Source organism: Corythoichthys intestinalis, chromosome 11 (genome assembly GCF_030265065.1).
Source record: "Corythoichthys intestinalis isolate RoL2023-P3 chromosome 11, ASM3026506v1, whole genome shotgun sequence".
Classification (NCBI taxonomy): Eukaryota; Metazoa; Chordata; class Actinopteri; order Syngnathiformes; family Syngnathidae; genus Corythoichthys; species Corythoichthys intestinalis.
In genome coordinates this window covers 24650678-24678378 of record NC_080405.1, presented here as the reverse complement: position 1 = coordinate 24678378, position 27701 = coordinate 24650678, and the positions used below count along the sequence as shown (strand labels likewise).

General features: G+C 42.2%; 2 protein-coding genes across 4 annotated transcripts in view; both read right to left on the bottom strand.

The window, feature by feature from the left end:
* The window catches only part of gpc3 (glypican 3), a 223139-nt gene that overhangs the window by 118724 nt on the left and 76714 nt on the right, over positions 1 to 27701 (bottom strand). The window lies entirely within an intron of this gene.
* Positions 416 to 15157, bottom strand: LOC130924437 (uncharacterized). Of its 3 annotated transcripts, none has more exons than XR_009064869.1 (2): positions 1331 to 11052; positions 416 to 835 (listed from the first exon to the last, which is right to left on the bottom strand). XR_009064869.1 is itself a non-coding variant. In XM_057851008.1 (2 exons), the coding sequence occupies exon 2, from the start codon at positions 7685 to 7687 to the stop codon at positions 1562 to 1564; it is 6126 nt and encodes a 2041-aa protein (XP_057706991.1). In that variant the 5' UTR covers positions 7688 to 7901; positions 14958 to 15157; the 3' UTR covers positions 416 to 1561. The 3 variants fall into 3 exon arrangements, 2 of the variants coding, with proteins under 2 accessions (XP_057706991.1, XP_057706989.1); XM_057851008.1 differs by adding an exon at positions 14958 to 15157 and having other exon boundaries at positions 416 to 7901; XM_057851006.1 differs by having other exon boundaries at positions 416 to 7901; positions 8397 to 11052.

The following is a 27701-nucleotide window of genomic DNA, read 5'->3' as shown; positions in this document are numbered from 1 at the left end:
AAATGTGTTAATCATCGTTAAACTTGGTACATAGTCTGAAATGTGCTGTGGCTGTTGCCTTGACAATTAGGGATGTCAATGCTAATTTTTGGAGTTTCGAATCAAATTTCCGTGGTAAATGGAGGCCTACAGAGATCAAACCCATCTAAGAATACTCCCAGACGCTTATAGTACAAATGTGTAAAATTTCAAGAAAATCAGTCAACCCATTTCAGAGTCCATAGGGAATGCACACACGCACGCATACACACACAGACAGTTTCAATTATATATATAAGTTTAGAATATATCTTTTAATATTATTTTAATATTTTTTAATGATTGAAAAGTACATATTTTCATAAACCCAAAATACAATTAAAATGAATAAAAACAGAAATAAACCCTATGGCCCTCAATAAAACGCTTACCGGTAAGTTCTTTTGTTTTTCATAGTATTAAAAATATTTGAAAAGTGGCCTATAAAGGGTTAAGAAATTGGTGAACAAATTGACTTAAATGAGACACAAACAATTGTGCATCGCAAGCCCAGGGACCATAATCACCACGGGAATCAACAGGTCCCCATTTATTACCGTAATTTCTGGACTATTGGGCACCCCTGATTACAAGCCTCACCCAGTACATTTTAAAGGAAAACAAAATGTGCACATACATAAGTGTAAGGAATTGGAGTTCGGTGACAAATGTGCCGGCTGTATATAATTGACCTAATCCTCCGGTAAGAGAAGATGCAGCAACTTCTATTGGTTTGATGAACTTTATTTACAGTTGTTTGCATCCATTGTGCCTTTGATTGCATCTGGACATTAATGTGAGTGTGTGGTTTGTGTATCTGAAAGAAATATATTAAGAAAAACATCAATAAACTTATAATGGTGAAATAAACCTGTAAAGTTCACAATACAATGAATTGAATGAATTCCAGCGGAAATAAACTAGGCGTTACACCAAAATGACCACTAGATGTCCGCATTGGACAAGCAATGAACCATCGATAATAAATGACCAGTCCTACAAACAAGAGAGCTGCTATAGCTGCAGGCTATGCACTCGGTAGCTAAATCAATCGGTCACCTACGACCACAATTGACAGCGATCTCAAATATGAACATTGAATGGGATCAAACTCTGAATGCACACTTAGAGATCCAATACAGTCTAACTTTGTACATATATTACAACGCGCTGGCGCAACGTGAGAATTAGAATGCTACGTTAGCAGCGGGGTGCTACCAGCGGAGATAACGTGCAACAAGCTACAATATAAACTAGTAACACAAGTATCACATATATGACTTCAGTGTACGTGGCGAACATTACAACTTACTTATCACCGACGCACACGGTTATTTATGCGAATGCAGGCACATTAATACTCGGCCGAGGACGAACTTCTTCCCTCAACCGCGGTTCTTTTGAGAATATTATACGCATGCGCAGCAACACAATTGTCCCAAAGCGAGGCAGCTCGTTGTCCAGCCCTCACAGCAGGGAATTCACAACAGCCGCCCCCACATTCATTCCTGAATGTGTAAAAAGGTACAAGTACTTGCTGTGATTAGGGGACTCCAATGTCCCGGTCATTAGGCATCTCTGGAAGCAGTACCAACTTGGTAACTGGACGAGTGTAGACTGTTCCCTTAATGTCAATGTCTGCTGTACGAACTGTCCCGTCTTGACTGGGGTGAACTTTGACGACCTTCCCGATAGGCCAGAGTGCTCTAGGAAGCTGAGAATCCACTACCATGGCCACTTGATCCGTAGCAAGAGCCACGGTTGGTTTTTTCCACTTCTGGCGTCGCTGAAGGTCAGGAAGGTACTTGCGGGTGAATTGGCTCCAGAACTGGTCCGCCAAGACCTGGCTGTGCTTCCAACGTCGGCGCCCCAGAAGTTCACTGGAGCCGTATGCTGCTTGAGGAAGCGATGCGTCGTGCCGCCCCATCAACAGCAAGTTAGGTGTTACAGGATCAGGGTCAGCCAAGTCAGAAGAGGAGTAGCCGAGTGGTTTCGAGTTGAGTATACCCTCCACTTCAACCAGGACGGTTGACAACACCTCCTCAGATACAACTTGCTCCCGCAGTACAACTTGAAGGGAGGCTTTGACTGATCTTACTTCCCTCTCCCACGCACCACCAAAATGAGGAGCGAGGGGAGGATTGAACTTGAAAGTGATACTTTGGCTTACCAGCTGTTGTCTCAGTGATGGCTCGAGATCTTCCAAAGATTCCTTGAGCTCACGCTCCCCACCTCGGAAGTTTGTCCCTCTGTCACATAGAATCTCATATGGCTTGCCACGTCGTGAAATGAAACGCCGCAAAGCCATCAAGAATGAGTCTGTGTCCAAGTGTGGCAGCAGATCAAGGTGAACACATCTGGAAGTAAGACACTTGAATATGATGCCCCACCGTTTCTCATGTCTTCTTCCGACTTTCACTGTATAGGGACCAAAACAGTCAACTCCGGTGGACCAGAACGGGGGTTTGTTGATCCGGAGCCGAGCAGCCGGCAGGTCTGCCATCATCGGTGCAACAGGGGTGCTACGCCATTTACGACACTCAGCACAATGTTTCTGATGTTTCCTGATTACCTGTCGCCCACGTAATATCCAGAAATTTCTCCGGATCTCAGCGAAAACCCTCTCTGAGCCAGCATGGTGTAGACGCTGGTCGTAGTCCTTCACCAAGAGCTGTGTGATCGGGTGATCTGGGCTAAGGACAACAGGATGAAGACTGTCTTCTGGAATGTCCTCCAATCTGCGTAGTCTACCACCAACTCGAATGAGGCCCAACACTTGATCGTATTCAGGGCTAAGAGCACTTAAACGGCTGTTAGAATGTACTGGTTTCCCCTGCTTGAGTGCCTTCAGTTCCTCGGGGAAGCTGTCAGCTTGTATCCTTCTCAGCTGCGTTGTCTCCATTTCAATACGATCGGCAGCTGACATGGAAGGACCTGCCGCCCCATGTAAGGACCGATGGGTTGCTTGTAGCAGTTCATCCCATGTATTATACTGAACAGGATCAGGTGCCTCTGTGCTGGTGATAGATATGTGACCACAGAAAGCTTGAGATTTTAACTCGTCATGACCTTCATTACTCACTGAGTGGTTCACTGGCCAGTGATCTGAGGACTGGTACAGGAACGTAGGCCCTTGACTCCAACGGTTAGGCTGGGATAGCTCGAGGAGGGTCTTGCCGCGTGTGATATCGTCAGCGGGGTTCAGGTCTGTGTTAACATACCTCCATGATTCTGGGGTGGTAAAGTCGAGTATTTCAGTCACTCTTGTACCAACAAATACCTTGTACTGATTGGACTCTGACTGTATCCAGCTCAGTACAGTTGTTGAATCAGACCACATCACCACAGATTGAATGGGCGAAGTTAACTCCGTCTGAAGAACATTGGCCAGTTGAGCCCCTGTGACTGCAGCACATAATTCCAGTCGGGGCATCGTCTGTTGTCGTTTGGGTGCGACACGTGACCTGGCCATAATAAATGACACAGTGATACGTCCCTCTGCATCCTCAGATCGCAAGTAGGCCACTGAGCCGTAGGCCTTCTCGGAGGCGTCGCAGAAGATGTGAATCTGCTTCACTGCTGAGTCGTTGTCAGCAGATTCTGGGACGTAACACCTTGGGAAGACGATGTTTTGCAGCTGAGGGAGCTCGTCTTCCCATGCCTGCCATACTGGAAGTAGCTCATTGGCGATTGGCTCATCCCACTGTCGTTCTGTAGCCCAAAGAGCCTGGACCAGGACTTTGGCTCTGGGGGTGAAGGGGGTGATGTAGCCAAGAGGGTCATATTGTGAGGCAAGCACTCTGTAAACATTCCGCAAAGTAGGCGGTTTGGGTGCAGCAAGCTGACATTTGTAACCTAGTGTGTCCGTCACACAGTGCCATATCAGTCCAAGTGTGGACTCTTTGGGCTCAGCTCCTTCAGCAGTTAGCCACAGTTCAGATATTGCTGATCGTGCAGTGGTTGGAAGGTGAGATATTACCTCAGTCTTGTTGGATGCCCACTGTCTGAGCTCGAATCCACCCTTGGCCAGGAATGCACGCAGGCGGTCCAGGAGATCTTTAGCTTGTCGTGGCGATCGGAGAGATTTCAGACAGTTATCCACATAGAATGAAGTGGTTACCGTCTCCAGCATGTCATCATCTTCATTCTGGTGCTCTCGAACGTGGCGCTGTAGAGCGTATATTGCACAGCAAGGACTGCACACTGTGCCAAATGGCAGAACGTGCCACTCGTAGATGTCAGGTGGTCTGTCTCTGTCCATATCACGCCAGATGAAGCGGACGAGTGGACGATCCTCTGGAAGCAGTCTGACCTGGTGAAACATAGCTCTTATGTCTCCACTGATTGCAACCGTATGTTCTCGAAACCGAAGTAGAACTCCCAACAGAGAAGGTCCGAGAGAGGGTCCCGGTAGCAGGTCGTCATTCAGGGCAACATCTTGGTAGCGAAAGGAGCAGTTGAATACCACTCTTGCCTTTTGGTTGTGGTATACTAAGTGATGTGGGATATACCAGGATTCCACAGATCTGGTGGCTTCCTCACTGGTGATCTGCGCTACATACCCAGCTTCTACCAGCTTGTGTATTTCTTGATTATAGATCTTTGCAAGTTCAGGGTTAGTAGCTAGGCGCCGCTCTGTAGCACGCAGGAGAGGCATCACAGCAGAAGGTGATGCACGTGGTAGAGCTATCTTCTTCTTTCGAAGGAGAGGCGTTGCGTACCTTGAGACGCCTTCCACTGTTACACTGATGCTTCTCTCGTCCAGCATGGTGAGGGCTGTTTTGTCCTGCTTGGATCGTGTCACCTCCTTTTCGGTTTTGTATGGCAAAATGTCGAGCTGCCACAGTCGCTGAACATCCCTATGTATGTCAGGGCATGGTGCCTCAACCGACAGGTGAAGGAAAGAGCTCTCACCAGGTGAATGCTGAAGAAAGTTAGTGGGTCCCTGTATTGCCCAGCCGAGCCGAGTGCAAATAGCTACTGGTGCTCCGAGAGGACCTGCACGTACTGGTTGAATTGGAGTTATTAAATGAGGGTGGTCGGACCCGATTAGTACCATGGGCTGCACTTTGGTGAACGTGTGTAGAGGAACCCCTTTCAGGTGGTTGTATTTCCTTGACAACTTGTTTCCTGGACATGACTGCTCTGCTAGCTGGAGCTCAGATGCAGTGAAGGCTTGGCTGATGAGTTGATAGACGCGTGGCTGTGTGTTGGCAGATACTTCAAATGACACCATCATTCCTTGGAGCTTCAAGACGTCCTGTCTGATGGTCTTTAGCTGGAGAGACTCCTCTTCTCCACGTAACCCAAGATGTTTGGCTGCTGCAGCTAGAATCACTGTGCGCTCGGAGCCGTCGTCTAACACAGCATACGTGTTCAGTGTTCGTTTACCGTGGCGAAGCAGCACTGGTACCACCTTCAGAAGAACACGTCCTGAGTGGCTGGCATGATCCAGGTACACTGCGTTGGTGGGAGTGCTAACAGTGAGGATGTTTAGCTGTGGGTCTTGAGCCACGACGTCATGAAGTATCAGCAGGTGTTGTTTGTTGCACGTGGAACACAGTTTCTTTAGAGTACAACTTTCAGGTGAGTGGCCACGTCCACATCGCCAGCATTTACCTTTGTCCTTAATCCAAGCTGCTTTCTCTGCTGTAGTGATTTTCTCAAACTCAGGACAACCGTTGAGGTAATGATCCTGGGTGGTCGTGCAATATGGACAATATGGTGTGAAGCGCTCTCTTTTCTTGCCTGTAGACTGATCTTTCTTTGATCTTGGTTGGGAGTAAGTCTGCTGTCTCTGTGAAGAGGGCTGTTGTTGCTTGACTGTTGACGAGTCACTGCTGAAGTAGACTGAAGCTGGTTTGCTCCACTGTGATTTAACTGCTTTAGTCTCTTTCTGTGTAGTGTGACTGAACTCGGCTGAGTTGCCGTCTGCAGCACGTCGTGACACCTGGAGCACCTGAACCTTCATATCGAGCCATTCAGCGAGGTCAGGTAGTGTGTATGTTTGGTCGCTTCCACTGCGGATGATCCCTCTTTTAATGCAGTATTCGGCAAAGCTATCTCTGTAGTTAGCAGGCAGTTTAGCTAGGAGAGTGTCAACGTGGGAACCGCACTGCAGCTCAGACTGAGCGGGACCATGCATGCGACTTAGCATTCCCACCAGTGTATTTACAGCTGAGGAGAAGTCCTCAAAAGCCTTGAAATCTCCAGGTTTCACCGGTGGGGAGTTCAATATGGCTTTTAGTTCTCCCTGGATCAACTGTCTTGGCTGCCCATAACGTTGCTGTAGAGCGTCCATTGCACTACTGTACGGTGTAGGATCATGGATGTACCTCTTTGCTATTTGATACGCACTAGGCAGTTTGAGGTGATCAAGTAAAACTTGATATTTATAGTCTTCAGTTAGGTGTCTATGTGGACTAAGTAAGCTATCCAGCCCTTTTTTCAGCATAATAAAGTCACTCTCCCGTCCGGAACTGAAAAATGGCAGCTTGGGTTTAGGAATACCGTATGAAGCTGCAATAGCCATTTCTGTCATGCTGAGTGTTGCAGGATTGTTGTAGGGGGAATTATTTGCAGCTGTAGTAGGTTGAGCAGCAGAGGGCGCAACCTGTGGGTAATAATAGGCAGCTGGTTGAGAGGCAGGCTGGTATAACTGTGGTTGACCAGCAGGGGGATATCCAGCTTGTGGAAATGAATAAGATGCTGGATCAGTCGCTGGCTGATGCTGAGGAATGGTGCTGAAGACTTGTCTTGGAGGAGGTTGGAATCCTAATTGCGGCCCAGGTGAGTAAGTTATCTGCTGCTGGACGTGTTGAGGATAATTCGGCTGTTGGGTAAATGGCTGTAGTGTGCCTTGAGGCTGCGGAGATGCAGGCTGAGCAGTATACAGAGTAGGTGGCCTTGTTAGTGGAGCTACAGGCCGGTTTATTATTGGTTGAGCTGGGTGATGAATTGGCTGAACATGCTGGTCAGTATGCATTACGGGTAGAGGTGGTGTTAATACTCTCTGAGGAAGTGGGGTGTGATGAGTAGACTGCGTTAAATATGGCTGTGAAGACTCCGGCCTTGATCCGGTTAGAGCAGCTGAATGACGAGTGAGATCACCGAGATCCAGCGTAGGTGCTGCTACCTGAACTGATGGCTGCAGAGCTCGGACAGTTTTAGTCGTTGAGCTGATTTCTTGCTGATGTGTGGACTGTGTTGTCGGCGGGCCAAGCTCGTAGTTGTCTAGTAGATGACGATGTCCTCCATCAGCTGATGTCGAACTCATCTGATTATCCATAAGTGGGGATGTTCTGGTGGTCCCATTAATGTGAGGAAGGCTAGAAATCCGACGAGGATATGATGAGTCGAACTGATTTCGTGGAGGGTGAGTTTGACCTTTGACACTGTCCATGGCTGACTGTAGCTGTCTCATTTGCCGAGCGATGTCTCTCATACGTGCTTCCATCCCTTCCAGCCTCAATGCTTCTGTCCCAATCAGCGAAGCATCTTCTGCAAATTCCTCTTGTTCAACCTCCATTACCTGGGGTGACTCTCGTCGGGTCAGATAGGATGGGCTGTCTATTACAAAGTCGTGTAGGTGTCTGGGAAGTTGATGAGGCCGAATTGGACGAGATACAACTGCAGGTTGTTCTTCTCCATAGTTGCTAGAAGTTGCCATAGTGCAATTATAAACAGGATCCGGGCTCGAAGGACCACTTGTAAGGAATTGGAGTTCGGTGACAAATGTGCCGGCTGTATATAATTGACCTAATCCTCCGGTAAGAGAAGATGCAGCAACTTCTATTGGTTTGATGAACTTTATTTACAGTTGTTTGCATCCATTGTGCCTTTGATTGCATCTGGACATTAATGTGAGTGTGTGGTTTGTGTATCTGAAAGAAATATATTAAGAAAAACATCAATAAACTTATAATGGTGAAATAAACCTGTAAAGTTCACAATACAATGAATTGAATGAATTCCAGCGGAAATAAACTAGGCGTTACACCAAAATGACCACTAGATGTCCGCATTGGACAAGCAATGAACCATCGATAATAAATGACCAGTCCTACAAACAAGAGAGCTGCTATAGCTGCAGGCTATGCACTCGGTAGCTAAATCAATCGGTCACCTACGACCACAATTGACAGCGATCTCAAATATGAACATTGAATGGGATCAAACTCTGAATGCACACTTAGAGATCCAATACAGTCTAACTTTGTACATATATTACAACGCGCTGGCGCAACGTGAGAATTAGAATGCTACGTTAGCAGCGGGGTGCTACCAGCGGAGATAACGTGCAACAAGCTACAATATAAACTAGTAACACAAGTATCACATATATGACTTCAGTGTACGTGGCGAACATTACAACTTACTTATCACCGACGCACACGGTTATTTATGCGAATGCAGGCACATTAATACTCGGCCGAGGACGAACTTCTTCCCTCAACCGCGGTTCTTTTGAGAATATTATACGCATGCGCAGCAACACAATTGTCCCAAAGCGAGGCAGCTCGTTGTCCAGCCCTCACAGCAGGGAATTCACAACAATAAGCTTCTCTTGTCTATAAGCCGCGTGTGCCCACATAGTAACATGAGATATGTACAAAGAAATACACAAGAGTTTTCAAAATTTTAATAACATGCCTTAACTTTTCTTTCCTAACAGCTCCAGCAACACATCAGTTATAGAGCAGCAACACGGGAGTACAGCACTAACTGGGCTGGTTATTAGAAACATAAAAGTCTTTGTTACCAATCTTCATCTTCTTCCTGTGCACTGAAAACAAAAAGTCTTCACCTTCAGTGTCGGATATGAATAGGCTCAAATAAACTTCGTCACACACATATTCAGTGTCTCCTTCGCTGTCGCCTTCAATGTCTCCCATAATCAGGCAAATTCAATCCTGAGCCTGTGCCGTCCTCCTTGTCACGCAGCAGACCGGTCGCTCGAAACCCGTTGGTGATGGCGAACTTTTTTCACACTGCTCCACGCTGCCAGGATCCACCAGCAGACCCGTGCAAAAGCTGCTCTTCGCATGCAGCCAGTCTTGACAAACGATCTCTCGCTGCTGGTCATCCAAGCCTCCCATTCAACTCGGAGTGCCACTTTAATTTCTTCAAGCATTTTCAATGATGTGGATCTTCCAATTCTACGTATGTACAATTACAAGGGCTCGCCACCTCTATTCATGCACTAAGCACAAAGTTAAACCACTGGTAATGGTGCAAACTACCGTCTTCCTCAACACATATATTCCACGTGTCTCACTACCACATTCCATGCTCGAGCGCCCCTGGCGGCCGTCAGAAAAATGCACAAATTGGCTGCATCATTGCACACACCGCAGGACCCAAAATAAGGGGAAAAAGTAGCGGCTTGTAGTCCGGAAATTACAGGTATAACTTCATATTTCACTAAATTGGAGCATCATATCAGGTCTGTCAAAGTCCCATAGAGGTCACTGACTGTCACAGAGAATACTACCAGTGTTAGATTTCCACCATGTTAGCATATCATGAGGCAGATTTTCTTTCTCAGTTTGCCATGTCATTACCCAAAGTCTGCCTTCAAGCGTTTCACATTAAGATGATCTAATGCCAAGACATCCCTTCATTGGGACAATAAAAACTTGAAACTGAGATGAAACAGCCTTTTCACATAATCTATGAATACCCTGTCATTGGACATGTTCAATGTTCATGAAGCCATCAGACTGTGTGTCAAATAAATCAGCTGTGGGGCTCAGAGCTGACATGACTGGCTGACCATTGACTGTGGTTGTCTGCAATAGCAGACACGCTCTGAACTGCCTCATCAATCTTCAAGCCATTCTCCCATTATCCACGTGTGAGGAAAACATCAATAAATTACCACAACAATGAGACAAAGCCATTTGGCTGATGGAGTGTCACCTCTAGATGACATAGAGACGCATGTAAAAGCTGAAACCACCTGGTCCCGGTGACAAAATAGTACATATGCAAGCCTCACAAGGAGCACTGCCAGTGATATTTGGAAAGATTAGCTGCACAACTGTGTTTCGCTTTGTGAGGTTTTTCTTTTGTTGATATTTATGTTACGTTGACAAATACAGCCACAGAAGGATGGTTTTAATGATGATGAATGTGACAGCAATCATAGAAGTTGAAATGGAACTTGTTGCAACATTGGAAAAGCAGACCTGATTTTTAAAATTTTCATGGATGTACACAAGGTAAATTTGAAAGTTTTGCACTAACATTAACGTCCTCCTACAAAAATAGAGATTGATTTGTGAAGAGCACAGTACAGTGGAGGAGTGGTGAGTACGTCCGCCTCAAAGTTCTGATATTAAGAGTCAGGCTTTCCTGTGTGGAGTCTGCATGTTCTCCCTATGCCTGCATGGGTTTTATCCAGATACTCTGGTTTCCTCCCACATCACATAAACATGCATGTTAGGCCGACTGAACACTCCAAATACTTTGTAGGACGATTGTGTGTGTGAGTGAATGGTTGTTTGTCTCATTGTGCCTTGCGATTGGCTGGCAACCAATTCAGGATGTACCCTGCCTAGTGCACATAGTTAGCTGGGATAGGCTCCAGCACCCCATCGAACCTCATGAGGATAAGCGGCTTGGAAGATGAATGAATATGAAAAGACTTCCAATCCTTCTGTCAATTAGTTTCCCCATGTCCAAGACACAGCCTTGAAATTGGTTTCTTTTTTAAAATATATATTCAGTGAGGATCAGAAGTATTTGCACCCCTTGTGATTTTGCGAGTTCACCTACTTAGAAAATAGGTAGAGGTCTGAAATTTCAATCATAGATGCATTTCCACTCATAGAAACATAATCTAAAAAAAATCCAGAAATCACATTGTATGATTTTTTAAGTAATTTGTTTGTAATTTACTGGGGTTTCATAACTATTTGTAACCCTGAGAATAAGCAATAATTATGACACTCAAGAGTTGTCAGTCTACCTTAAAAAAAAGTCCACCTTTACCCCATGAGGTAACCACCCACCACGTTTTAGCTCATTATTGTCACCTGTGCACCCCACAGTCAGTCATAATCGAACTGCGACTGGGCAAGACCAAAGAGCTTTCGAAAGACACCAGAAAACAAAAATGTTGAGCCCCACAAAGCTGGAAAAGGTTATGGGTCAATTGGAAAACAGCTTGGTGAGAATAAATAAACAGTTGCAGCAGTTGTTAAAAAATGGAAAAGGCTAAACATGACTGACAACCTACCTCGGACTGGGGCTCCATGTAAAATCACTCCCCATGGGGCATCACTCATGATGAGAAAAGTGAGGGCTCAGCTTAGAACTACACGGCAGGAACTGGTCAATGACCTGAAAAGAGCTGGATGCACAGTTTCAAAGGCAACTGGCAGTAGAACACTATGGTGCAATGGTTTAAAATTATGCATTACTCAAAGGTTCCCCTGTTGAAGCCAATACATGTGAAGGCCCTCTGAAGTTTGCCAGGGACCATCTGAATGATGTGGAGGGGTCATGGGAGAAACTCATGTGGTCAGATGAGACCAAAGTAGAACTTTTTGGTGCAATCCCAAGATCCCCACTGTGAAGTATGGGGGTGGAAACTTCAAGGTTTGGGGCTGCTTTTTGGTAACGGGGACAGGACGACTGTAGTATATAAAGCAGAGGATGAATGGTGAAATGTAACGCCAGATTTTGAACCACAACCTCCTACTCTTAATCATAGACTTGAAAATGAGTCGTGGCTGGATATACCAACATGACAATGATCCGAAACACACAGCCAAGCTGACCAAGGAGTGGCTGCATAAAAAGCATATCAAGGTTCTGGAGTGGCCTAGCCAGTCTCCAGACCACAATCCAATAGAAAATCTTTGGAGGGAGCCCAAAGATTTCAAGGATAGCCCTGAAACATGACAGATCTAGAGAAGATTTGTGTGGAGGAACGGGCCAAAATTTCTGTTTTCATATGTTAAAACCTGGTGAAGAAATACAGAAAGCGCCTGGCCTCTGTAATTGCAAACAAAGGCTTCTGCACTAAATATTAGCACCGATTTCCCCAGGGGTACAAATACTTATGATCCCCACTCCCCAGTAAATAAACAAAATTACAAAATATTGAAAAACAAAATATTGAAAAATCATACAATGTGAGATCTGGATTTTTTCTTTTTAGATTATGTCTCTATCAGTGGAATTGCATCTATGATTGAAATTTCAGACCTATGTTCTAAGTGGGTGAACTTGCAAAATCACAATGAGTGCAAATACTTCTGCTCCTCAATATATACACTACATTATATATGTTTTTTCTTTAATGCTTTCAGCAGTTAACCTTTACGGCATATGAATGTTAAACCATTATTTATAGATGACCTGTGTAGCGATAATTGAGGTTTTATGTTTCAGTACCTTTTTAACTTCTGTTATTTCCTACGGGGCATTGGGTTTTTATAGCCTATAATGCAACAGCAGTTTTTGCACAGGATAAAGTGCTTGAGTTGTGAAAAAGTCTTTAAAACTTGAAGCTAGCCAACTTCATGAGTTTAATGTGTGAGTAAAATCCATCAATTTTCTTTCTATAGCACGTGTCCTCATTAGGACAGACTACTTAGGGTACATGCAATATCTAAACCTTTACATGGACATGACTTAACAAAGCAGTAAAAAAACACATGATTTTAGTATTTCTGAAGAAGGCAGAGTCCAAGTGGAAAACCAGTGTAGTTGTGTGCGGTGCATTTTTGCTGAAACACACACACTTCCCAGCAGACTTTGTGATGTAATTTTATGAATCTGTACAACAGAGGCAGATGTGGTTCATTGACTGTAAACAATATGCTGTTTATCCAGACACATTTCTCTGAGCTGGCCCTGAACAACCTGTTTCAGGTTATCTGAGAGCAGATCACCTGACAAGCAGTCCTCTTGGGACGGGTCTGTGCACGTGTGGCTTAATAAGGTGCCGGGGAGTGGGATGGGAGGAAGCAAAGCAGAATCAGGTGGTCTGATTCCAGGAACCATGCAGATAGAATGCTGGGAACACCCAGATAGTATCACAAGTAAAGCGTGAGGGCCAGTGGACAGCAGGATGGAAATGAGATTTGTGTTCTGTTACTCCATCTGTCTTTCGAGGTAAACATTCACCAATAAACATCATTTGCACACACACATCCACAGTGTATCCTGTAGAGCACTAGAGTAGACAGGTGGCCACAGTGTGAAAGAACATTTGGCACACCATCATGTGTGAGCCAGGTGCAACTCAGGTGTAAAAAGATGCAAGAGTCACATACTAGAGGTTCATCTTTTTCTTTCATGAAAAAAATTGTAAACCGTTCCCTTCAAAAATGAAATTGTCGTATTCAGTATCTTTTAAATTTTCCATAGGATATTAAGTCAATATTGTGTGGTCATAAACTGTCATATGAATGTGGGAGGGAAAAGTAAATTAAACAATATAGCTTTTTTTAAGTGTCAATTACACATATTTTTGAGCTAATTACATGCAACTTTGCTTTATCAGCACCAATTGTGAGTGTATACAGATTTTGCCATCAAACGCAGTTATACAAGGCCACAAGTCCCTTTGCGTCCAGTGTGAACACACTAATAGGCTATTTCTAACCTAAGCTAACACAGTAGTTACGTCACAACAAGTGTAAATTTGTGTATGTAAAAACACTTTTAGAAGCCAATAAATATGTAAATAGGAAGTAAAGATGTCTACTGTGTAACAACTTGTTATTTTTCTGTGCATAGATTACTATGCATTATTTGTAATGTCGAAATATTATATATTGGAAGTCATAAACCACGGGCCAGCTTCACTTCCAGTTCTGGTTGAGTGGTCTATTGCACTTTCCCCAGTGGCCATCACTGCTTTTCTCACTCACATATAACAAAAAAGACGACAAAAAATGAAGTTACATGATTTGATGATGTCACATTCTGCTGCTAATCTGATTGTGTTTTGCATTACAGAGGCCAGGTGTGTGGCGGTGGACAGTTCCCTGTTTACCTGTGTCTCATCTGGTCAGCAGAATCTTTAAACGCAGGCGACCCAAGAGAAAGGTGCCAAAATGTTACGTTGCTGGCCGCCATTGCCAATTTGTATTCTTGTATCTTTTTCTCTTCTTTCATTTGATGCGCATTTGGTCTTGTTTTTTATTTTTGCTTGTTGCCATTCTAGTTTTGTATCCTCTGACTAATGTTGGTATTGAGTGGCTTGCTTCATTTTTAACTCGTGCCCATCGCCTCAGTTACCCTTGGGTTCTTTAGATCCCCATCTACTGTTTGTCACGGACCCTGTTTGTTACTTCCTTTACATCTTCATATTTTTTTTTTGAGTTCAATAGCTATTGTATTGTATTGAGTTGTCTGCTTCGGGGTCCCAACTTACTTCCGCCTCTACGAACCATAATAGATGAGGTCCAATCAGATGTTCGAACCTGCGTTGAGCTACAATTACAGCAGTCATGCAAATTGTTTTCAGGAACCAATAGTTTTGTTACGTTGCTGATACAAAATATACCGGACTGCTTCTTCTCTTTCAATATTTCCAACTTTTCACTATTGACTTCAATGGCCTGTGGCGCTGCGGTGCTCGCCTAGGTCAAAAGGGCCGACTAGCAGGCTCCGTCGGAGGACGATCGGCTGCTGTGTAGAGGACACAGCGGGTAGAGAGGACGCAAGGACGTAAGCAACACAGCAAAGAGCTAGAGGGAAGAAGAGACCTTGAGTAGGCTTTGAAGCTGCATTCAAAGGCAGCAAGAGTCTAGCAGTGCCAGAACTGCAAGACACAGCAGGCACCTCTTGGCTGAAGTCAGCAATGCTGACAGTGTGGAGCACAACTTTGGGTTTATTGGAATTTTGTCACTCTTAAAGTTGATTGTGAATTAAAAAGGTAAGATAAATAACAGAGGGAAGTAAAGGCTGGTTTATACCTCACGCATCCGCATGGTCCGCATGGCTTCACGGGAAAAAATAACTCCATCGCAGAGACCACCTCTTTCCGCGCGGCGCACAAACGCGTCAGGTTTCCACAATGCGTATCTGCCGAAATTTTTAAATCTAGCAGTCGTTTCCGTGCGGAGACGCAATGGAGTATGAGCTGCTATTGGCAGCGGTGAGTGGAGGGGGCGGAGAGGATTCATCAAGTCCTGTGGAAAAACTACTAATTGCAGAGCTTCAGCAGTACGAAAAGACCACTGGGATGACAATGCCATTAAATAGCAAAAAAGTTGTTCCTTCTTTTTCCCCCTCTCTTTAGTTGTTTTTTACACTTTAGTCGTTTCTTTTTGATGAGAGCCACAAGCTTCCCCATGATGCAAAAAAATTGATTCTCTATTTCTTTTATACAGTAGTATAAAGTTGCTCGTATGCCGTAGACACACTGCCCTCTGTAGTGTGGGAGAATATTTGTTTCACCATGGAGGACAGCCGCACGGAGCTGCGCATAGGAGCAGAGTATACATTCTGAAAAGCGCATACCGAATGAACTCTGTGCATCTCAACGCGGAAACAAGGTTGGAACTCAAAGCAGACAACAACTGAGGGATACCTTCAAGGGTTTATTAAAAAAAAACAAAAATAAACACGATCGTAGAAAAGGGGGAATAACAAAATGGGTCCGTGACAATAGAACAACAGGGATTAATAACACTACCCTAAGAGGTTGGCAGACAGCCAATAAGACAACCAAAAGAAATACACTAAAATACCTGCACAATGTAGAGAACAGGGCCGTGCAGAGACCGATGGAGGGGCAGGTGCTCATTGAGCCAAAGGGGCACATGAACAAAAATTTAATACACTTTACAACAACATAACTTCCAGTTTAACCAGCTTTACAGTATAATTGGCTGTGACTGTGACGGACTTTAATTGAAAGGGGAGAATAGTGAATAGAAATCAACACTGACATCAACACTTTCTGGCTGTGATTCAGTCAATCTTTGCCTCTTTTCTTCCTTCAACCTCTATATGAAAACTTATTTCCTCAACTTGTTCATCTGAGAACAAACCACATCTGCTGTTCACTGAGCCACCATCAGCACAGTCTTTTCAAAACTATTATTTCATTATTAGAGAACTTAAAGATGTGTACCTTTCTAGATAACGTGAAGAGAACGGACAAATACGGTTGCCTATAGCGAGTAGAGACACGGATCGCAATAGCCATGGAATGAGGGATAACTAATTATTAAAGTAGAAAACAATATAAGAAAATTAGGTACTTTAAAAAAAAAAAAAATCCCCACAATAAACCTGGTGTAAAATGTTCAAGACAGTATTTGCTCGAACACGGTTTAATAGGGTTACACCCTTTTGTTTTCAACCACCAGATGTCCTCACACTCCTCACCACACATCCAGGTCACAGAGGAACAGTGTGCAGGGGTGAGGGGGGGGGGGAGTTATGTGTCGGCTTAGCGGCACACAGACGGCTTTTTTATTTTATTTTTTTAATTTTTAAGGTGTTTTCGGTGTTCAAGTAAAGTACTCGGTGGCGTGCCTGCACAATCGGCCAGCACACACATACGCACAAAAACAAACAAACAAACAAACAAACAAACAAACAAACAAACAAACAAACAAACAAACAAACAAACAAACAAACAAACAAACAAACAAACAAACACAAAAAAAAGCCCAGTCAAAAGGTGCAAAGGGGCAGGTGCTCAAGCATCCTCCACTCCCCCCTCTGCACGTGCCTGGTAGGGAATGTCAGAACAAGGGCGGCAGATGAAGAATCTACCAAATGCAAGACACTCAAGAATAACAGGTGTCAAATGATGACCAGCAAGTCAATATCTCGGCACCTTTCTCTGGATCACCTGTGTTTATATTAGGGCTGCAGCCATCGAATATTTCAGTAATGGAGTATTCGACTGAAAATTCTATTGATTAATCGAGTAATCGGATAAAACATTTTTTTAAGGTAAAGAGCAATTATAAACACACGAGAAAACAAGACATTTGACCTAATATTAAATCATTTTCAGACAGTAAATGTATTTTCGATGTACATTGTTGAAAACATCCAACGATTGCTTCTCAGATGTGACTAGAAAAAGGAAAAATCACTGCTTTCACTCAAAAATGTTTAGATCTTATAAAAAAAATATATAATTTCTCACCTAAAATGTCATTACGCTTGATAACACATATAATGTAAAACGTTAGGTGTTTTTCCTATGTGTTTCAATTGAATTTCCATTTGTGTTAAGCTATTTTTAAGTATTTAAGTTTTAAGTGTAAATTGTATACGATTTTGAGTTTTTGCAGTGTTCAAAACAAATGTAGGATACCTGTTGTATACCTGCTCAAGTGCTAATTGTTTTATCCATCAATGACTACTAAGCTCAAATTGACAACATCTTGGTTATCTTTATTAAATTTTATTCTACACCCTCATCACTCGACAGCGCAGTGTGTTTTTTCACAGATTATATAAAGCCTGTATGAAAGGAACGTTAGTCACGCATCGACAGTAGTCATGAATCATAGCAGCTTAGCCCTCTGCAGGGCTAACGTTACGTTAGCAAGGTACAGTAACTTTAATCTTATTTAATAGCGCTACGTTAACTTCAAGGCGGTGCGGGGGCTAGGTGGGCGGGTTGCGTGGTGGCGCCCGATCCGGGTTTCGGCCCGGGGGAGGTCATCGGTAGAGGGGTCCAACTAGCGGTGCAGAAGCGTCGGCGGGGGCTGCGGGTAGCCAGGGCTAGGCATGGGTATTGTTATACAAGCGCTGTATTACAGTGAATCCATGAAACATGGTTCACCTTGGTTTCCAGCTTGAAATGCTCACACACTTTTGACTTTTTATGCCTTTTCTTGGTGCTTTTCTCTTGGCTTTCGTCGGCTTCTTCATCGTTATCTCTATATCCATGCATTGTTAAAATCAAATATATCCACCGCCGCTGTTTTATCCCGGTATGTACGTGACGTCAGCACATTGTCCCGCATTACAAGTAGTCCGGGCAAAACGTGATGCGTAGAGCTGGCAAAATTAAACAATTTCTCGAGGCAAATTAAATTATTTGGATCAATTTTTAAACTCGAGTTACTCGAGTACAGTGGTACCTCTATATACGAAGTTAATTCGTTCCAGGACCTTGTTTGTAAGTCGAAATGGTCGTATGTCCAGCAGGATTTTCCCATAAGAATACATAATAATTCCATTAATTCGTTCCACAGCCCAAAAACCTACATTAATCCTTAAATACTGCTGGTACTATTACAAATGGCAATTACACATAGCAAAGCAAATAAATTATAAATAAAAATTGGAATAATAATATAATAATAATAATAGTAATAAAAATAATAACAATAATTCCTGTAATAATGTAACGAATCGGGTTCCAATGTGGCGGACGTTTTTTGCTGTACCTGAACGCACCTTGCAGCTGACTTGACAGAGAGAGGGAGTGGTAAGGTTGAGAGCTTACTTTCACTTTCAATGTTTTCTTGAAAACACCGTCAACTGCGGCGGACAGTAGGCGTTTTGTGTTGGAGAAGTTGTGAAATAAATGAATAAAAACATGACGAAGCTGGCGATTCCTTTGGCGATGTTTCCACAATAATAATTGTCACCTTAACTTATAAAGACTGGCGAACGGTGGTCGGAGGAGGACCGGTGAGATGTATTGTTGAGCCAGTTCACGGATGCCCACCCCATGCTCAAAATTTTCTGTAATTTGCATCACTTCATCACTTCACTGGTAAGTGTGACCTTTTTCCTTGTTTCACCACCTGTACCAACCTTTTTGAAACCTGTGTTGATTTCTCTCACAAGAAAATCTGCCGAAAGTTCGTATGTCGTTGTATTTTGAGCATGTCGTCGTATGTAGAAACAAATGGGGAGTTAAATTTTATGTCGGATGTCGAAAAGATCGTGTGTCTACGCGATCGTATGTCAAGGTACCACTGTATTCCTTTCAGCTGTAGTTTATGTACTAATGTTGATGAGCTGAAATTGGCTTAACAGGTGCGACGTCAGGAACGCTCCCACACTTTGCAACAAAACAAAATCTGACCAGCAGCAGAATGTGACAGTTTCCACACGGAACATTCAATGCGTCAAATATACAGTGCCTTGCAAAAGTATTCGGCCCCCTTGAATCTTGCAACCTTTCGCCACATTTCAGGCTTCAAACATAAAGATATGAAATTTATTTTTTTTGTCAAGAATCAACAACAAGTGGGACACAATCGTGAAGTGGAACAACATTTATTGGATAATTTAAACTTTTTTAACAAATAAAAAACTGAAAAGTGGGGCGTGCAATATTATTCGGCCCCTTTACTTTCAGTGCAGCAAACTCACTCCAGAAGTTCAGTGAGGATCTCTGAATGATCCAATGTTGTCCTAAATGACCGATGATGATAAATAAAATCCACCTATGTGTAATCAAGTCTCCATATAAATGCACCTGCTCTGTGATAGTCTCAGGGTTCTGTTTAAAGTGCAGAGAGCATTATGAAAACCAAGGAACACACCAGGCAGGGCCGAGATACTGTTGTGGAGAAGTTTAAAGCCGGATTTGGATACAAAAAGATTTCCCAAGCTTTAAACATCTCAAGGAGCACTGTGCAAGCCATCATATTGAAATGGAAGGAGCATCAGACCACTGCAAATCTACCAAGACCCGGCCGTCCTTCCAGACTTTCTTCTCAAACAAGGAGAAAACTGATCAGAGATGCAGCCAAGAGGCCCATGATCACTCTGGATGAACTGCAGAGATCTACAGCTGAGGTGGGACAGTCTGTCCATAGGACAACAATCAGTCGTACACTGCACAAATCTGGCCTTTATGGAAGAGTGGCAAGAAGAAAGCCATTTCTCAAAGATATCCATAAAAAGTCTGGTTTAAATTTTGCCACAAGCCACCTGGGAGACACACCAAACATGTGGAAGAAGGTGCTCTGGTCAGATGAAACCAAAATTGAACTTTTTGCCCACAATGCAAAACGATATGTTTGGCGTAAAAGCAACACAGCTCATCACCCTGAACACACCATCCCCACTGTCAAACATGGTGGTGGCAGCATCATGGTTTGGGCCTGCTTTTCTTCAGCAGGGACAGGGAAAATGGTTAAAATTGACGGGAAGATGGATGCAGCCAAATACAGGAACATTCTGGAAGAAAACCTGTTGGTATCTGCACAAGACCTGAGACTGGGACGGAGATTTATCTTCCAACAGGACAATGATCCAAAACAAAGCCAAATCTACAATGGAATGGTTTATCAATAAACGTATCCAGGTGTTAGAATGGCCAAGTCAAAGTCCAGACCTGAATCCAATCGAGAATCTGTGGAAAGAGCTGAAGACTGCTGTTCACAAACACTCTCCATCCAACCTCACTGAGCTTGAGCTGTTTTGCAAGGAAGAATGGGCAAGAATGTCAGTCTCTCGATGTGCAAAAGTGATAGAAACATACCCCAAGCGACTTGCAGCTGTAATTGGAGCAAAACGGTGGCGCTACAAAGTATTAACGCAAGGGGGCCGAATAATATTGCACGCCCCACTTTTCAGTTTTTTATTTGTTAAAAAAAGTTTAAATTATCCAATAAATTTTGTTCCACTTCACGATTGTGTCCCACTTGTTGTTGATTCTTGACAAAAAATTAAAATTTTATATCTTTATGTTTGAAGCCTGAAATGTGGCGAAAGGTTGCAGGGTTCAAGGGGGCCGAATACTTTTGCAAGGCACTGTAAATCAGCCTAAACCATGCTGCACCTGTAAATTGATCAAGTACTTTACTTGAGTGATTTTTTTTTTCTTTAAGACTTTTCATGTTTACCCCTTAAATTTGTAGAGATATCTGTACTTTCTAATATCTTAAAAAATCTCTATATTTAACCTCAGACTGTTATGGGTCAAATATTGGACTGTCTCATTCCCTCAGTGTAAACCCAACTGAATTGATTTTCCTAATAATCAACGTAAACTGAGCCAACCACAGAACTGTGATATGAACCAAAACCATACACTTTGTGTCCAGTTTCCCCGCTGATACATACACTGGTGGATTAAAAAGGCTTGTGTAACCTACTCCTATTGAATCAATCTAAGGCCAGAAGCAATGAACAACCTATTTCGAGTGCTCCACTCCAAATGAAGTAGACACGCTCCCTTCATCCAATACGTAACTGTGAGGCGGTCCAGTGGCGTTAAAAGAATTATCCGCGAGAATACATTTGCAAAGAAATTAGTTTCTCAGATCACAAAGATGCATTGACATTTTATAAAGTACTTGAAGATGACATTTTTTTCCATGTGTGGTGTGGAGGACATAAAATAAAAGACTGAAACAATCTGTAATTTTGGAAAAGGGGCTACAAGAGGACATGTTATTGAAGTTCTTCAAACAGATGGGTTGCACAGTGTGAGTGAGAGGAACAAGGAGCGTGAACGATGGAGAGAAATAGTAAGAGTGTCATTTAGATAGCTACTGCCTTTGTTATATACACCAAGGAGGTTATGTTCTCATCACTCTCTTCCTCTGTCACTAAGCTGTCACATAAACTGCTGGTGGGATGCACTCTAATGAATAAAAGCCACAACACATATTTTGTTTACTTGAAAAATGTTTTTTCCCCTCACTTGTCATTATTATCTTTTTAATAATCACAGTTAGTTTAGCAGCTCCCTGACTTTAATTTCCACTCTATATCAGTGTAAATGTAAATGTAAAAGATTGTGTCAGGCTGCGTTTTGTGATTGGTGACTGGTCCTAGTTAGTGAGTATGCGGAACAGAAAATAGATGGACGCTGGTAAAAACAATATGACTATGAGGCTTGGACAAACAAATGACCATTAACATTCACATCCATAGACATTTTAAAGTCATCAAAATAAAACCAAAATAAATGGCATTGAAAAATGGGACGAAACTGGCGTACCCATAAAAAACACAAACGGGCATGGAGGAAAATACATCAACTCCACACAGAGGCCAAGATTCAAACCCCAAACCACTCAATTGTGAGGCAAACGAGCTAACCACTCACCTACTTAGGGAAATCAAATTAAAAGTCTGATTAATTTAAAGGTCAAAATGCTTCCAGAACAAGATTGTGCTCAAACACCGAATCTCCACTGCATGAATCTTGCATGATCTTGACTTTCTTCATACTGACTGCAGTTATCTTTTCTATACCTCAGTGTATGTTTCATGGTCAATATGTTATTTAATTAAGTACTAGGTTACATCTGTTTATAAAGGGACTTTTTTTCAACGATTAAGTTATTGGGATCAATTCATATTATTGTGAGTTTGAGAGATGATAGCGATTGCGACGTAATCTGCCTGTTTACAGCCATGCAGTTTAACTGGAACTGAATTTGCCCTTAAAAATCAACAACTTGATAAGACAAGATACAGCAATAGAAGGGGTGATAGTTAAGGGCCATGAACATAAAGTAAGCCTATTTGCAGACGATATTATAATTTATTTAAAGAACCCAAATGACTCGTTTCTACACCTTTCACAAATACTGAATACATTTGGTTTGCTTATGGTTATAAAATAAACATACTCAAAACCCAACTCCTTATCTTCAATGACTTACTATCTCAAGAACTAAGAAAATGGCAAATAAATTGGGATGCAAAATCAATTAAGTATTTGGGCATAAAAATAACAAAATATTTTTCGAAACTATATGAAAGTAATTATCCAAAAATAGATAAGATCATAAAGGAGGATATGGAAAGGTGGTTTACCTACCCACTGGGTTCATGTGATAGAGTGAACGTTGTAAAGATGAATATTTTGCCATGTCTATTTTTTTTATTTTTGTCCTTGCCAGTAAATATTCCAAAAGACTAATTTGTCAAGTGGGATAAGGCCATATCCCGATTTTTATGGGAAGGTAAACGGCCATGAATAAGATACACTACATTACAAATAAGTAAAGATAAAGGTGGATGGGCGCTTCCAAATTTGAAACACTACTTCCAAGCCGCACAGTCGAGATATTTGATTGGTTGGTGTAATGAGGGATATATAGCGAAATGGAAGGATATGGAAGTTAACTCATTGAAATACTCGATACAATCAAGAACTGGACAGCACGATAACCCAACTCAAAAAAGCGAGGATTGTGCTGCCAATGTGGTGGTATCCTTTACATTAAATATATGGTACTCCATAGTGAAGCACTTAAAGATACAGTAGGTAAAGAAATAGGTCTGATAGCATTTGATGATAAATTCCTACCGGGAAACCTGGATGAGGGGTTCAAGACATGGACAGATAAGGGAATTACAGCTATATGTAAGGTTGTTAAAAGGGGAGAAATAAAAAGTTTCCAAGAATTGAAAAATATATACAATCTTGCTAATCAAAAATTTTTTTTTAGATATCTGCAAATACGTGATTATTACAATAAAGATATTAAAATAAGCGAGGACAAAGTACAACCAATAATACGCCTGCTAATGCAATCCTATGACAATGTTATCCCAAAAACTGTGTCTACTATATACAGTATTTTGAGAGATTCCGCAAATGATTCAACACTGTACGTGAAAATGAAATGGGAAAGAGAGCTGGGTGAACTGATACCGGAGAAGAAATGGAACAATATGTGGCAATCACATTTATCAACGTCACAATCTCCTAAATGGAAGGAATTCAGTTGGAAAAGTCTAATTCGATATTTCATTACACCAAAAATTAAAAGTAAGCAAATGAAAAACCAACAATTCTGCTGGAGATTGTGCAAAGCTATGAATCTACATCATACACACATATTTTGGACATACAGAAATATACAACCATTCTGGGAGAAAGCTCACTCAGTTCTCTGCGATATATTGGGATACACGATCCCCAAATCCTGTCAGGTGTTATATTGAGGACTTTTCGAGGATTTTTTACAAAAGGCTGACCATTACATTGTGAAAATTCTCCTTGTGGCTGGGAAGAAGGACATAACCAAGAACTGGCTAAGAACTGAATCTCCAACATATGAACAATGGCTGTCAATAGTGGATAGAATACTTGAGATGGAACGGCTAACATATAGGCGGAAGATAAAAGAGAACTTGTTTTGGAAAAACTGGGGGAAGTGGCTGACATACAGGTGAAAATTTGAACAAAATGGAACTTTGACTCAATATAATCGAGGTGAAACACAGGCTCATATGGTGCACACTTAGTTTTATGTGTTTATGCTTTTTGGTTTTTTTTCTCTACTTGGGTGAGTTGTTCAGTTGTGATTTCTCCTTAGTCGGTCGGGTGTGGTAATTGCTCCCTCGAGGGGAGTATTGTATTTTGTGTTCGTGTGTGGAAATTAAAAAATTAAAAATAAAAATTATTAAAAAATAAATAAAAAAAATCAACAACTACCTAACTATCTCCGCTTATTAACTTAATGAATTGTACGGCCTAGATAGTACACTTTCGTTGTCAAGCATTCCTTGTGAATATGTGTGGTCTTATTAAAATGTAAAAGAAAAAAAAAGACATGAGCAAGTTTTAGTTTATTAATTAGTACAAGCCGAATTTGATCAAAGATTTGGAAATGTCCTTGCTGTTTAAATTATTAATAGCTGATTAATAGCAGCCACGTGAGCTCTTCTTGCCTCATACGTATATTCTCAGTACATGTCATCAGATTACATTAGCAGACACTCACATTAGTCCAAATCCTAAGGCTCATGTAAGACATCATGAAACGAACGAGTTAACTCATGATTTGACTAAGATTAATTTGTTTGTCAACCACAGTGAAGGAAGAAAGATGATGAAATACATGATCTTGGACATTCGTGCTTTGAAGCACCACTGTCACATCATATAACACAGTTGTACTTTAACTTCATAGAAAAAGAAGAGGCGGCAGCTGTCTAAGCGACATAAGAATGAATGCGAAACGGAAACAAGTCGAGCAGCCAGCTCCGAGAGCAACACTTCTGAAGTCGACAAGAACGGCACACTGAACGATTGTTTTATGTGGGAACTGAAAGAATTCCTGATGTCGCTCACAAAGCATGCCTGGAACTAAAGAACAGGAGCAAAGGAGCATTTTAGATGGCTCATTTAAATGTATTTAATCATTGACCACATCTGAAAATCATCAACATTCACTCAAAATCAAGATTTCCCCTATTGTGTACCGTATTTTCTTCTGTAACATAACAGAAGAGGCAGCAAAGCTCATGTGGGTGAGTGTATTTGACAACAAGCGTGTTTCGAGCTTACTTCAAAAGAACTCTCTTGTGTAACAATCAATTTGAAGCTAAGCTCTGACATGATCCTGTCATTAAACGCGCTAATAGCGTGAAAGCACATTAGACACACAGTAATAAGACGCAGATTGCTGAGCTTCACCTGCTGCAAACATTAAAGCATATTAGTCTGTGACTGGCACATAAAGCCAAAATAGACTGCAAGAGGAGCAGAAGGAGCGAGTGTTCTCTGTGCTGGTCGAAGCCTCCCACACATACAGCTGAGAGGCACAAAGCTGCAATTCAAATTGTTGTATTGGATGGTTTTGCTGATTTCCGTATGTAGACATGTGAAATGCAGCATGCAACTCGTCACAGATAGGGCCTTCTGGAGCACTTTACAGGGCATACATTAATTTTTAATAATAATAATAATACATTTATTTCTAGACCGCTTTTCAAGCCAAGCAAAGACGCTTCACAAGAGAGATTGAATCACAGTACGAACAAAATAATCATTAAAAAAAAGAGATATTAAAAAGATCAAAGATTAAAAGCACAGTAAAGAGAAGTAAAGCTATACAGTGGGGCAAATAAGTATTTAGTCAACCACCAATTGTGCAGGTTCTCCTACTTGAAACGATTAGAGAGGCCTGTAATCGTCAACATGGGTAAACCTCAACCATGAAAGACAGAATGTGGAAAAAAACAGAAAATCACATTGTTTGATATTTTAAAGATTTTATTTCCAAATTAGAGTGGGAAATAAGTATTTGGTCACCTACAAACAAGCAAGATTTCTGGCTGTCAAAGAGGTCTAACTTCTTCTAACGAGGTATAACGAGGCTCCACTCGTTACCTGTATTAATGGTACCAGTTTTAACTCATTATCGGTATAAAAGACACCTGTTCACAACTCAGTCAGTCACACTCCAAACTCCACTTTGGACAAGACCAAAGAGCTGTCGAAGGACACCAGAGACAAAATTATAGACCGGCACCAGGTTGGGAAGACTGAATCTGCAATAGGTAAAACGCTTGGTGTAAAGAAATCAACTGTGGGAGCAATTATTAGAAAATGGATGACAAACAAGACTACTGATAATCTCCCTCGATCTGGGGCTCCATGCAAGATCTCACCCCGTGGCGTCAAAATGATAACAAGAACGGTGAACAAAAATCCCATAACCACACAGGGGGACCTAGTTAATGACCTACAGAAAGCTGGGACCACAGTAACAAAGGCACACGCATCAGTAACACAATGCGCCGCCAGGGACTTAAATCCCGCACTGCCGGACGTGTCCCCCTGCTGAAACCAGTACACATCCAGGCCCATCTGCGGTTTGCTAGAGAGCATTTGGATGATCCAGAAGAGGACTGGGAGAATTATTATGGTGAGATGAAACCAAAATAAAACTTTTGGGTAGAAACACAGGTTCTCGTGTTTGGAGGAGAAAGAATGGTGAATTGCATCCGAAGAACACCATACCCACTGGGAAGCATGGGGTTGGAAACATCATGCTTTGGGGCTGTTTTTCTGCAAAGGGACCAGGACGACTGATCTGTGTAAAGGAAAGAATGAATGGGGCCATGTCTCGAGAGATTTTGAGTGAAAATCTCCTTCCATCAGCAGGGGCATTGAAGATGAGGTGTGGCTGTGTCTTTCAGCATGACAATGATCCCAAACACACAGCCAGGGCAACAAAGGAGTGGCTTCGTAAGAAGCATTTCAAGGTCCTGGAGTGGCCTTGCCAGTCCCCAGATCTCAACCCCATAGAAAATCTGTGGAGGGAGTTGAAAGTCCGCGTTACCCAACGACAGCCCCAAAACATCATTGCTCTAGAGGAGATCTGCATGGAGGAATGGGCCAAAATACCAGCAACAGTGTGTGAAAAGCTTTTGAAGAGTTACAGAAAACGTTTGGACTCCTATATTGCCAACAAAGGGTACATAACAAAGTATTGAGATGAACTTTTCATATTGACCAAATACCTATTTTCCACCATGATTTGCAAATACATTCTTTAAAAATCAGACAATGTGATTTTCTGTTTTTTTTTTTTTTTTTCCACATTCTGTCTCTCAAGGTTGAGGTTTACCCATGTTGACAATTGCAGGCCTCTCTAATATTTTCAAGTGGGAGAACTTGCACAATCAGTGGTTGACGAAATACCTGTTTGGCGCACTGTAACAGAGCTAGGGATCATGGTGGGTAACAAAGCGTGAACAGGTGTGTTTTGAGTCTGGATTTGAAAAGTGAAAGGGTAGATAGACTGTGATGATCAGGGGGTAGGGAGTTCCAGAGTTCCAGTTCCATTAATTTTTGCGATTTTTTGGTGGGGAAGCTCGAATTAGCATTTGCATATAATTTCCGGTGTTCAGTTCATGTTTTTGGAACTTCCCACCATGCATTACAGTGACAAGCAATCACCAAAATAATATGATTGCGTTGTCATACCTTTAAAAACATTGTTGTTGAATAACAGTGACAAAAA

What these genes read in the sequence shown, in the direction of transcription:
- LOC130924437 (XM_057851008.1), bottom strand. Translation starts at nt 7,687, where the DNA reads ATGGCAACTTCTAGCAACTATGGAGAAGAACAACCTGCAGTTGTATCT.